Source organism: Colletotrichum higginsianum, chromosome 10 (assembly GCF_001672515.1).
Source record: "Colletotrichum higginsianum IMI 349063 chromosome 10, whole genome shotgun sequence".
In the NCBI taxonomy this organism is placed as follows: domain Eukaryota; kingdom Fungi; phylum Ascomycota; class Sordariomycetes; order Glomerellales; family Glomerellaceae; genus Colletotrichum; species Colletotrichum higginsianum.
In genome coordinates, this window is record NC_030962.1 from 2,371,470 (window position 1) to 2,382,949 (window position 11,480).

At 31.9% G+C, this 11,480-nt stretch overlaps 2 protein-coding genes across 2 annotated transcripts; both read right to left on the minus strand.

Moving 5' to 3' along the window:
- Positions 1 to 7,642: 7,642 nt before the first annotated feature.
- CH63R_14174 (major facilitator superfamily transporter) lies at positions 7,643 to 9,386 on the minus strand (the record flags this gene model as incomplete). Its single annotated transcript, XM_018309148.1, has 2 exons — positions 7,643 to 7,736; positions 7,807 to 9,386. The coding sequence occupies 2 exons, from the start codon at positions 9,384 to 9,386 to the stop codon at positions 7,643 to 7,645; spliced, it is 1,674 nt and encodes a 557-aa protein (XP_018151466.1).
- Positions 9,387 to 10,657: 1,271 nt separating this feature from the next.
- On the minus strand, positions 10,658 to 11,480 carry CH63R_14175 (uncharacterized protein; the record flags this gene model as incomplete). Its single annotated transcript, XM_018309149.1, has 2 exons — positions 10,658 to 11,235; positions 11,303 to 11,480. The coding sequence occupies 2 exons, from the start codon at positions 11,478 to 11,480 to the stop codon at positions 10,658 to 10,660; spliced, it is 756 nt and encodes a 251-aa protein (XP_018151467.1).

Genomic DNA, 11,480 nt, shown 5'->3' on the forward strand with positions numbered 1-11,480 from the left:
TAGTAGCTTTAGTAGTAGTATAAGTAGTAGTAGTCTTAATAGTAGTAGTCTTTCTCTTTAAGAGTACTATTATATATATTTATATATATATATTTATATTTATATACTATTATATTAAATTATTAATACTAAAAACTAATTATATATAAATTAACTTATTTAAATAATTTATAAAAATAACTCTTATAATAATTAAAGAAGAAAGGAAAAATAAAAATAAATTAAATAGTTTAGAGGAGTATTTTAACTTATATAACTACTTTTAGCCCTTCTAGGCTATACATTATGTAAATATATTTTTATTTTTCTAGGATTTAGTAAGGCGTATTAAGTATAATAATTATATTAAGTTTTCTACTAATAGTATATCTTCTAATAATATCTCTATTTCTAACTTTTAGACTTCTATTTATTAATTATACTGCACCTACTAGATAGTGCAAATTACAGCTTATAGCTAGCCTAAGTATTACTTAATTATTGCAATTCTTAAAATATCCTCCTACTACTAGGCTATTCTACTAATAAAGAAGTAGAGCCTCTACTATAGGACCTACCTTATTCTAATAATTAAGTCTAAATTAGCTACTAGACTATTAAGAAGAAGGAGTACTAATTTAATACTTACAATATTAATTATAGTATAATTATTTATTCTAGTATTAATAGTAATAGTACTATATAATAATTTCCCTCTATATTATTTAATAATAGTACTTATTTAAGCTACTATTAACTATTATACAACCTCTAAGAAGTTATAGTTAAGAGAGTAGAGTAAATTAAAGGAGTTATTTATATTAAGTATAACTATAACTAAGAATATAGCTTAATTAAATTAAAAAGAAGGATTTAATTTAGTTACTTTAGTAGAAGTAGGTTTTGTACAGTTGGGGGATAATTCGTCTGGATTGCAGGTTTTATAGGTTGCAGGTATAGTTAATAGGAGAATCCTAAGAGATTCTATTCTTACTAACTATGTATATTTAAAAAGCCTGCATCTTAAAGTTTAATACCTCTATAGTTAAGAGTTCTTAATCTTAATAGTATAGACTTTAATAGTAGTAAAGCTATCTCTAGTAAGTTAATCTAGTATTAAGACTATACTAATTCTATAGTACTGTATATTCTTAAATAAGCTACCTTACTAGGTTAATAGTATAAGAATAGGGTATAATACTTGTATTAGGCTTTTTACTACTATTTTTTTTTTACATTGTATAATTAGTCTTAACTACTAAATCTAATTAGTTCTATACTAATTAAATTAGTATTCTTAAATATATAAGTATTCTTATATATTTAGACTTAGTATTTATAGTTATACTCCTCTTAAGATTTCTTATAAATTTAAATTCTAAATATCTTTAATTAATTAATTAAATAATTTAGTATTTCTATAGAATTTACTACTTTATACTAAGTTTTAAAAGTTAGAGGAGTAATAAAATACTATAACTACTAGCAATAATAATAATTAGTAATATATTTTATATAAATAATAAAGTAATATATAGATTATTATAAAATTTTATTATAACTCTCTTTAGAGAATTAATTTAATAGAAAGCTTTAAAATAGCTAATAGTAATATTTTTAATAATTAAAGTTAAATTACTCTACTTATAGGAGATAGTAAAAGAAGTAATAGTACTATAAAAATTCTTTTAAGAGCTTACTTTTAATTCTAAGTATCCCATATAGTCTTCTATAATAATAAATAAATAATTAAGTTAATAGTAGTAATAAATAAGAGAATTATAATTTACTTTTATTATATAAATATTTAAAATATATAGTTCTATTAGGAATATACTATTAACTACTTTAAAATTAAGTATATACTTATAAATAGTATACTTATAAATAGTCTAATTAAGAACTTCTTATAGGAAAAATTCCTAAGTTTTAGAATATATTTTAATTTAGTAAATATATAAGTAATAATTATAAAGAAGCTTTAAAATAATAAAGGAAGAAAACTTAATTTAAAATTATAATTTAGAACTATAATTTAACTTAATTAAGTATATACTAAAATAATACTTACTCTTAAGAGCTTACAAAAATAAAAACTCCTACTCTAAAGAGTACTATAAAAAATAATTCTAATTTAAAAGCCCCTCCTAAAAAGTATTTTTACTCTAAAGAGCTATATAAAGAAAGAATTAACTACTCTAAGGGAGTATATACTAGAATTAACTACTAGTATTAATATAGAATTATAATTTCCTTTTTAATAGAATTAAAAATTGTATAGTTCTCTATAATTAGAGAAGTAAAGTATACTAAAGTATTACTATTACCTCTTAACTATAAGGGACTAAAGCTTAAGACTAGAGAAAGTAAAAGACTCTTAAGAATAATACTCTAAAAGTCTTCTTCCTCCTTATTCTCCTTACTCTCTATATTAGTCTTATAAAAGGCTTTATAAATATTACTATAAATGCAATTTAACTCCTAAAAGTAATTATTAATAATAGTTTAAAATATAAATATAATAGGAATTAATTTATAGAAATTAGAGTTTTATTCTAATTAGCTTTATTTTTACTTTGCGCAAGAAGAGTTAAGAATTTTAGAGTAAACTCTATAGTCTTCTTAAGTACTTTCTAGTAAGTATAATTACTAATAGTATACTTAAAATACTTACTTTTAATATAAGTAGCTTTCTCTATAATAGTAGAATGTATATAATATACTTTAGTACTCTTACTTAAGACTATAGAGTAGAAGTAAGTAGTATATAAGGAGGAATTTAGAGCTCTAAGCTCCTCCTCCTTATTCTTATCTACTATTTAAATATAGTAAGCTCCTTATTCTTCTAAGTAGTAAGAGTAAAGTATAATACTTAGAAAGGTATGTAGTATAAATATATAGTATTAATATATATTTTATACTTAATTTTATAAATTATTATTTCCCTTTTAAAATATACTATTAATATAGCTATAGTAAATATTAACTTTTTAACTTCCTAATAATTACAGTTAATAATAGCTACAACTACTTGCAAGCCTTTCCTATAAAGGGCTCGCAAGAGTTATAGAGATAGCTTTAAAAAGATTGCAAAAGTAGTTAGTTAACTTTGCAATCTTGATAGAGATAGCTTTATTATTAATATTAAATATAGGGCTGTACTAGTAGCTATTATCTTATTATACTATTATTAAGCTTAAAATTAAACTATACTACTACTTAAATATAATTCCTACTAGTAGTATTCTAGTATTCTAACTACTACTATACTATAAGCTAAATTAATATACTTAAATATACTAAATTAAAGACTCTTAATTTATAGAGTATTATTACTAACTATAATAAAGTATATAATTTAATTAGAATAATAATACTAGATTCTTAATTATAGAAGAATAAAATTAAATAATATAGTACTAAAAATATTAACTTAAGGAAAACTACAATATAAATAAAGTTACAATAGTATACTATTATAGTTATTAGTATAGAAATACTATACTTACAATATAGTAAAGGGGATAATAAGCTAAGGGGTATTATTAATAAGTTAATAAGAAGGCAAAATAGGCTTTTTAATAGGAAGAGTAGAGGAGGCCTATAGAAAAGGGCATTTAAGGAGTTAATAGAAGACTACAATAGGTACAAAGAGTAAATTTTAACTGTAAAGGAGGCAATTAGTAATATTCTATACAAATATTAATTATAAATATTAGAAGGTTAAAATAGGTAAAGCTATTAGTACTAATTGCAGTAATTAAAAAGTTATCTTACTATAGTTATTAAATATATAGTAATTTTTATACAATAGTACTCTAAAGAGTATTCTTATCTACTATAGTAGCTTTATTCTTACTTTTACTCTTAAGTATAAATATAAATAAGGCTATACTAGTTTTCTTAAATTTAATTAGAGTTTTAGCCCCCTTTCTAAGTATAATTTATAAGTCTACTATTTTCTTTACTTTAATTACAATAAGTAAATTAATAAAGGAAATTTAAAAGTACTATAGTATTTAAATAATTTACTAAGAGTAGTATTAATAGTAATTTTAATAGTAGTAGTAATTTTAGCCTTATATACAATTTTAGCCTTAGTAGCTACTTTTATAACTACTTTAGCCTTAATTTTATACTTAATTTTATACTTATATACTTCTTTTACCTACTTAGTAAAGTACTCCTCTTTATTAAATGTAGTTACTAAGGAGGAAGAGTAAGAAGAAGCCCCCTTAGAGGTCTTCTTAATTTCTTCCTTTTAAGTAAATTTATTCTCCTCTTATTTAATATAGAGAGTAGTAGTAGTAGTAGCTTTAGTAGTAGTATAAGTAGTAGTAGTCTTAATAGTAGTAGTCTTTCTCTTTAAGAGTACTATTATATATATTTATATATATATATTTATATTTATATACTATTATATTAAATTATTAATACTAAAAACTAATTATATATAAATTAACTTATTTAAATAATTTATAAAAATAACTCTTATAATAATTAAAGAAGAAAGGAAAAATAAAAATAAATTAAATAGTTTAGAGGAGTATTTTAACTTATATAACTACTTTTAGCCCTTCTAGGCTATACATTATGTAAATATATTTTTATTTTTCTAGGATTTAGTAAGGCGTATTAAGTATAATAATTATATTAAGTTTTCTACTAATAGTATATCTTCTAATAATATCTCTATTTCTAACTTTTAGACTTCTATTTATTAATTATACTGCACCTACTAGATAGTGCAAATTACAGCTTATAGCTAGCCTAAGTATTACTTAATTATTGCAATTCTTAAAATATCCTCCTACTACTAGGCTATTCTACTAATAAAGAAGTAGAGCCTCTACTATAGGACCTACCTTATTCTAATAATTAAGTCTAAATTAGCTACTAGACTATTAAGAAGAAGGAGTACTAATTTAATACTTACAATATTAATTATAGTATAATTATTTATTCTAGTATTAATAGTAATAGTACTATATAATAATTTCCCTCTATATTATTTAATAATAGTACTTATTTAAGCTACTATTAACTATTATACAACTTCTAAGGGGTTATAATTAAGAGAGTAGAGTAAGCTAAAGGGGTTATCTATATTAAGTATAATTATAATTAAGAATATAGCTTAATTAAGTTAGAAAAAAGAATTTAATTTAGTTTCTTTAGTAGGTTTTATATAACTAAGGAATAATTTATTTAAATTATAAGTTTTGCAAGTTGCAAGTATAGTTAATAGGAGAATTCTAGGAGATTCTATTCTTACTAATTATATATATTTAAAAAGCTTATATCTTAAAATTTAATACCTCTATAGTTAAGAGTTCTTACTATAGACCTTAATAGTATAGAACTTAATAGTAGTAAAGCTATCTCTAATAGACTATACTAATCCTATAGTACTATATATTCTTAAATAAGCTACCTTACTAAGTTAATAGTATAAGAATAGAGTATAGTACTTATATTAGGCTTTTTACTACTATTTTTTTTGCATTGTGTAATTAGTCTTAACTACTAAATTTAATTAGTTCTATACTAGTTAAATTAGCATTCTTAAATAAGTACTTTTAAGCTAATAGCTTACTACCTCTTAATTTTTAAATAAATACTACTTACTTTAATATAATATACTAAATAATAATAATAATATAAATAATACTATTATATATATAGAATTAATTAAACTAAAAGTATAATTACTAAAAGTAATTAAATAGTAATATTTATAATTTATTTCCTTTATATATAAGTATAAAGCCCCTTTATTAGAGTCTTTCTTTTATTAGTTATTTATATAAAGTAATTATACATAGTCTAATTATAAATACTTTTATAATTAGGGGGGTATATTATAAGAGGTTCTATTTAGCCCCTATAGTTAGTATAATAGTAGCTAGTAACTATAGTATACTTACTAAAGCTATTAGTAAGTACTCTCTACTGTACTTATTTGTAGTATAACTACTATAGTAACTCTTAGTCTTAGTAAAATACTTCTTAATATAAGAGTCTAATTTTAATACTTCTAGCTTATAATAAGTATGTTAACTTATAACTTACTATATAAGTATATTAATTTATAACTTACTATATAAGTATATTATATATTATAATTTAATTCTAAATTTAATAATAGTATAATAAAATAATAATTTAAGTATTATAGAGAATTAAATAATAAGAAAAAAAGCTACTAATATAGCTTTATACTTAATAATAATAATAAAGCTATTTCTATTAAAATTATAAAGCTAATTAACTACTTTTAAAATCTTTCTAAAACTATCTCTATACCTCTTATAAGCCCTTTCTAAAAAAGACTTATAAGTAGTTATAACTATTACTAACTATAACTATTAGGAAGTTAAAAAGTTAATATTTACTATAGCTATATTAATAGTATATTTTAAAAAGGAAATATTAATTTATAAAATTAAGTATAGAATATATACTAATACTTAGTATTTATACTATATATTATTCTAAGTATTATACTTTACTCTTACTACTTAGAAGAAGAAGAAGCTTACTATATTTATATAGAGCTCTAGACTCTATAAATATAATAGGGATCTAATAATAATATATATATTAGATTAAAAAATATAATATACTTGTATAGTAAGTAATGCATTATAGTAAGTAGTATATTCCTTATTACTAGAAAAAGGGCCTTTTCTAACTATTTATTAAAAAGTAGATTCTTAATTAAAAAAGACCTAGTCTTTTGTATTATATAATAATAAGAGTTAAATTCTAAGTAATAATAGTATAGAAATTATTATCTCTCTATTCTTAGTACTCCTCTTATTTAGAGGCTTAAATAAGAGGTAAGCTTAGTAATATAGAGTTAAAGAGAGATAATAATTTCTATACTATTATTTCTTAGAATTTAACTCTTATTATTATATAATGCAAAAGACTAGGTCTTTTTTAATTAAGAATCCACTTTTTAATAAATAGTTAGAAAAGGCCCTTTTTCTAGTAATAAGGAATATACTACTTACTATAATGCATTACTTACTATGCGAATACATTAGTATTATTAGGAAAGAGTTAAATAAATATAATATCTCTTAATAAGTATAAGAATATAAGTTTTTTTTTTCTTTAACTCTTTTAAAGAGGGTTTCTCCTTATATATATAGGTTAAATTAGTATAAGGTATTTAGTATTATATATAACCTCTTTTTTTTCTTTATTATATAGTCTCCTATTAGTAAAACTTCTATTAAAAATATAAAATATAATACTTTTTTCTAAGTATTCTATAGTACTTATTTAGAAATAAGAACTTTAGAATATTTTAATTATTTTTAGAGCTTATAGTATAGCTTTATATAATACTTAGCTAAAAGCTAGTAGAGTAGCTACTAACTTATATAGCTATAGTATAGAAAGAAGTAGAAAATACGTAAGGTAAAAGGTAAAGATAAAGTAAAGACAGAAATTAAGTACATTTATGTATATCTCTTTATAGTTAAATGTTCCTTAAGGAATATTTACAAGTATATAAAATTAGTAAGATTTAACCTAGGAGTAGGAATAATAAACTAAATAGCTCCAAGACTAATTTTACTCCTCTTACGAATCCTCTCGCCAAAGAACACGAGTGCCCAAGGGATAATAGCTAGCCCAGCTGCAATACTGCCTAGGAGCGAACCTGCGTGTTTCTCTCCAAGATTCCGAAACAAGGCGCCGGTGACGAGTGGGAAAACCCCGCCGAGTATGTTCCGGCAGCACGACTGCGCAGCGAGTGCGGAGGACGCGTAAATGTGGTAAACATCAGCAAAATAGTTAAAGGTGGCCAAATACACTGAGTAAATACCCCAGGTTGCTAGGCCGACACCGAAAGCTGGAGCAACCCAATGGAACTTTTGGTTCGCAGTAAACCCGAAAATAAATAGCCCGACCGGTAATAAGACCGCGGTGATGCAGGTGAAATATAGTCGCGATTCGGGTGCGTCGACAGGGAACCAATGCCTCATGAACAGCCAAAAGCGAGACGGCTCATTGAGAGGGCTGTCGGCCCGCCACTGGGGCAGTCGAAGGAGTTTGTCTTGAAGAACGCCGACGGTAGTAGCCACCACAGATCCAACTATCATGGCAATGAAGAAATACCCCGACTGTTCAATGTCCATGCCTCTTGTACGTGACAGCACCAAAGGAATGCTCCCGAACGTACAGTAGAGAACAGCCCACGCAAAGGCGCACCAGACGGAGAAGAAGAAGACGACGGGCTCCGTGAACAGCAAGTGAAACGGGCGCGAGACGGAGACGGAAACGAGCTTTACCAGAGACTCTTGTTTCTCATCATCTTTTACTAGCCACCGCAGTCTCTTGGGTCTGCACCGCGCGGGACATGACCAACTTGAGTCGCAAGTTGAACCATGGTTTGCCGACCCAGAGTAAGAGCACCATCGGATATCGCCTGACTCTGAAGTCGTGTCTGTATCCCCGCTGGTCTCCTCCATGTCTTCAGGCCACATAGTATAGTAGCCCGAGTCTTCGATTGCCTGGTACCAGTCGTTCAGATCCTTGGCCTTTCTTGATAGGATCACTGACCCCCGGCTCTCTTCGAAGAGTACAGCAAGAGCAACAACAAGTACAGTGTCGATGATGACCTGATGCCAGAAGATCCATTTCCAGGCCATCGTCCCATTTTCGACACCCATGCGCTTCACCACAATAGACGCCACTAAGGGGCCTGCCCCTGTGCCCGCAAGCACAGCACCGCTGAAGAGGGCCATAGGCGTATTTCTCTGCTCCTTTGGCCACAGGTCTGCGATGACGCCGCCGATTACGGAGCTGAAGACGGAGCCGCCGACACCAACGAGAAATCTCGCGATGAGCATGACGGCCAGGGTTGGTGCAACGGAGCAGACGGCCTGAAAGGCCACATAAACTACCCCAGAAACGACGAAAACCGGATAACGGCCATATATTTCTGATAATGGCGCCAGGACCATGGGCGAGAGAGCGAACCCAACGCAGAAGGTTGTTATTCCCACCAAGACCAAAAGCTGGGAAGTACCAAGGTCATCGGCCATGATATACGACGGCGGAGAGTACGAGCCGGCTGTATAAGCAGTGAGGAAGGTGGCGATACACGAAAGCGCCAGCATCAAGGATTTGCGCGAGCGAGGCCATTGCAGAGGAGATTTGTATTTGGACAGATCCGGGACCGTCGGCTTTGTTGATGATCCGGCTGCGCCATGAAACACAATGTCCGCCGGTTTGGGAAGGAGCGTATTGAAGCTCAAATATCGATATGTGATGGCACTATTGTTGTCAAGAGGGGGCACCACCCCGACAAGCTTTGGACAGCCACATGGAATCGAGAAGAGGTCGGTTGTCCGAGGCGTCTCTTCAGTATCCCTGTCCACGTTTGCCATGACTGATATACAAGGGCAGACGATTGGGAAGTTCGAGAACGTGATGAGATCTCGAAATTTGCAGGCCGAGGGCGGATTGAAGTCGATGCAGGATCCATGGCCTTCACCTCACGGGTGGGTAAAGATGAGTGAGTGAACAGAAGTAAACGAGCATTTTGGAGGCTTGTAATGAGGGAGCTGTATATAAATAAGTGTGACCCCAAAAGCAGTGTGTAAGTAAAAGAGGAAGATCGGTACAAGGGCCGGATTTGCGAACGGGAATAACAACGTTGGATGCAGGACCCACGGCGGTTGCATTTGCAGCGGCTGTGCCCTGTTGCAGGGGCACTGCGGGTTTAGGTGCGATACGATGCCAAAAGACCGCAAGATCAAACGCAAGGGCGGGTCTGGTCACAAGACGTAGACGAGGGTATCGATGCCCCATCTCATGGACTGCGATATCTCAAAGCGTTTCGTCTCATAGTGCATTTCGACGATGGGGAGCTTGAAGAAACAGGGGGGCAAAGTGTGATTCCCGAAGATGTGCGTGGAGACATCTGGAAATACCGCTAGATCTCGAACTGTTCGCCCCCACTGGCGACTGACAACGTGCTAGTGCATTCCCCAGCTAACAGCGCCAACCAGTTTACGGCGTTGGTCAAGCTCGCCCGGAGTACCTCATCGTGTCTCGTGGTCGTTCTCACTGTACTCCCAGCGAATCAGTCGCCGGAATGGCTGCTTCCCATAAATGTCGGTAGGTACTTACGGAGCTCTGAGAGTCTATGATGGATGAACAACGGCCAGTCTCGCAAGTGATGTGACGCCAACTTGGTGGTGGTGTATTTCGACCAAAGCGTGCCTGGTTACCCTCTCACGTGCAAAGTTGCCAAGGTTTCCAGCAACCAATCAAACCCCAGGCATAGCAGGGCCTTGTATGAATCATGTCGCGCATAATGCATGCTCAGGGGGTGGGCCGCGCTAGCATCAAGTTCATTGCCGTTCAATTCCCGTGAAGCCCTTGACCGCTATTCAAATGCCATACAACCAACGACATCCCAGGTCACGCGGGTGCGTGGGTGGTCCTTCGTTCATCAGAACTGCTAGCGACGCGACGCGGCGGGAGACACTCAACGGACCGAACACAGGCCAGTTCAGAGCCAATTGTGTAGCCCCACACAATCATTCAAGTAAATCCTGAGTCCTGCTTCCATTTTTTGCTCATTCTTCAGTCTATTCGTCTCATTCAACCCTTTCCCTGTCGAGCATTTCTTTTCCAGGCCAACTCAACCTCGTTAACCGTGCTGTGACTGGCCAAAGTGCGGACCGGCGGGAAGTTCGGCAATGGCCTGTGTTGGATATATATCGTGCGCCCGGCTGCGGATATCGCCAGCAGGCATGTAGTTTGCCGTCGGGTGTTGCTGAGATATACCAAGCTCCGGATGCGCGATATAGGATGGCTGGGAGATACCTCTGTTGCCGACATTGCCGCTGTTCTCATGGTGTTGCTGCCGCTCACTGGAGGAGCCTCCCTTCTCGATAATGGTATCAGCGCCGATAGGACTATGGGTCTCGTCGTGAACGATTCGTCTGCGGCGCACAAAAGCATGAATGACAGCAACCACGAAGACGAAGAGCAGGAGGCCACCGACAGTGCCAGCGATGATGGCAATAAGAGTATTGACCGGAACTGAGACCTGAGCCGCCGCGGGGGCGGAATCAATCGACGTGGGCAGCGAGGTGATCTGCGTCGAAGAAGTCACCAATGTTATAGTGGCAGACGATGGAGTGACGGTGGCCGTGTTCGTAGTTAGCGACGACGAAATTGTGGTCAAGCTTGTCGTCTGGGTTGACTCGGTGGCAGTGATTGTCACTAAGATGTAGTGTCAGTAAAGATGACCATTCGGAATTGGATTTCGAAGAGGAAACGGCAGACTCACCAGTAGCTGTTTTGACGCGAGAGACGCGAGAGACGCGAGAGACGCGAGATATGACTGGACCTCCCGTCTCAAAAGTTCCACCATCGTGGGAGAAGCGAATAACGGCGTAGGAAACAGGGAATCCACCGTCGTCATCGCCGTTGTCGCTGTCGTCGTACTGAACGACATGGTGCTGCAT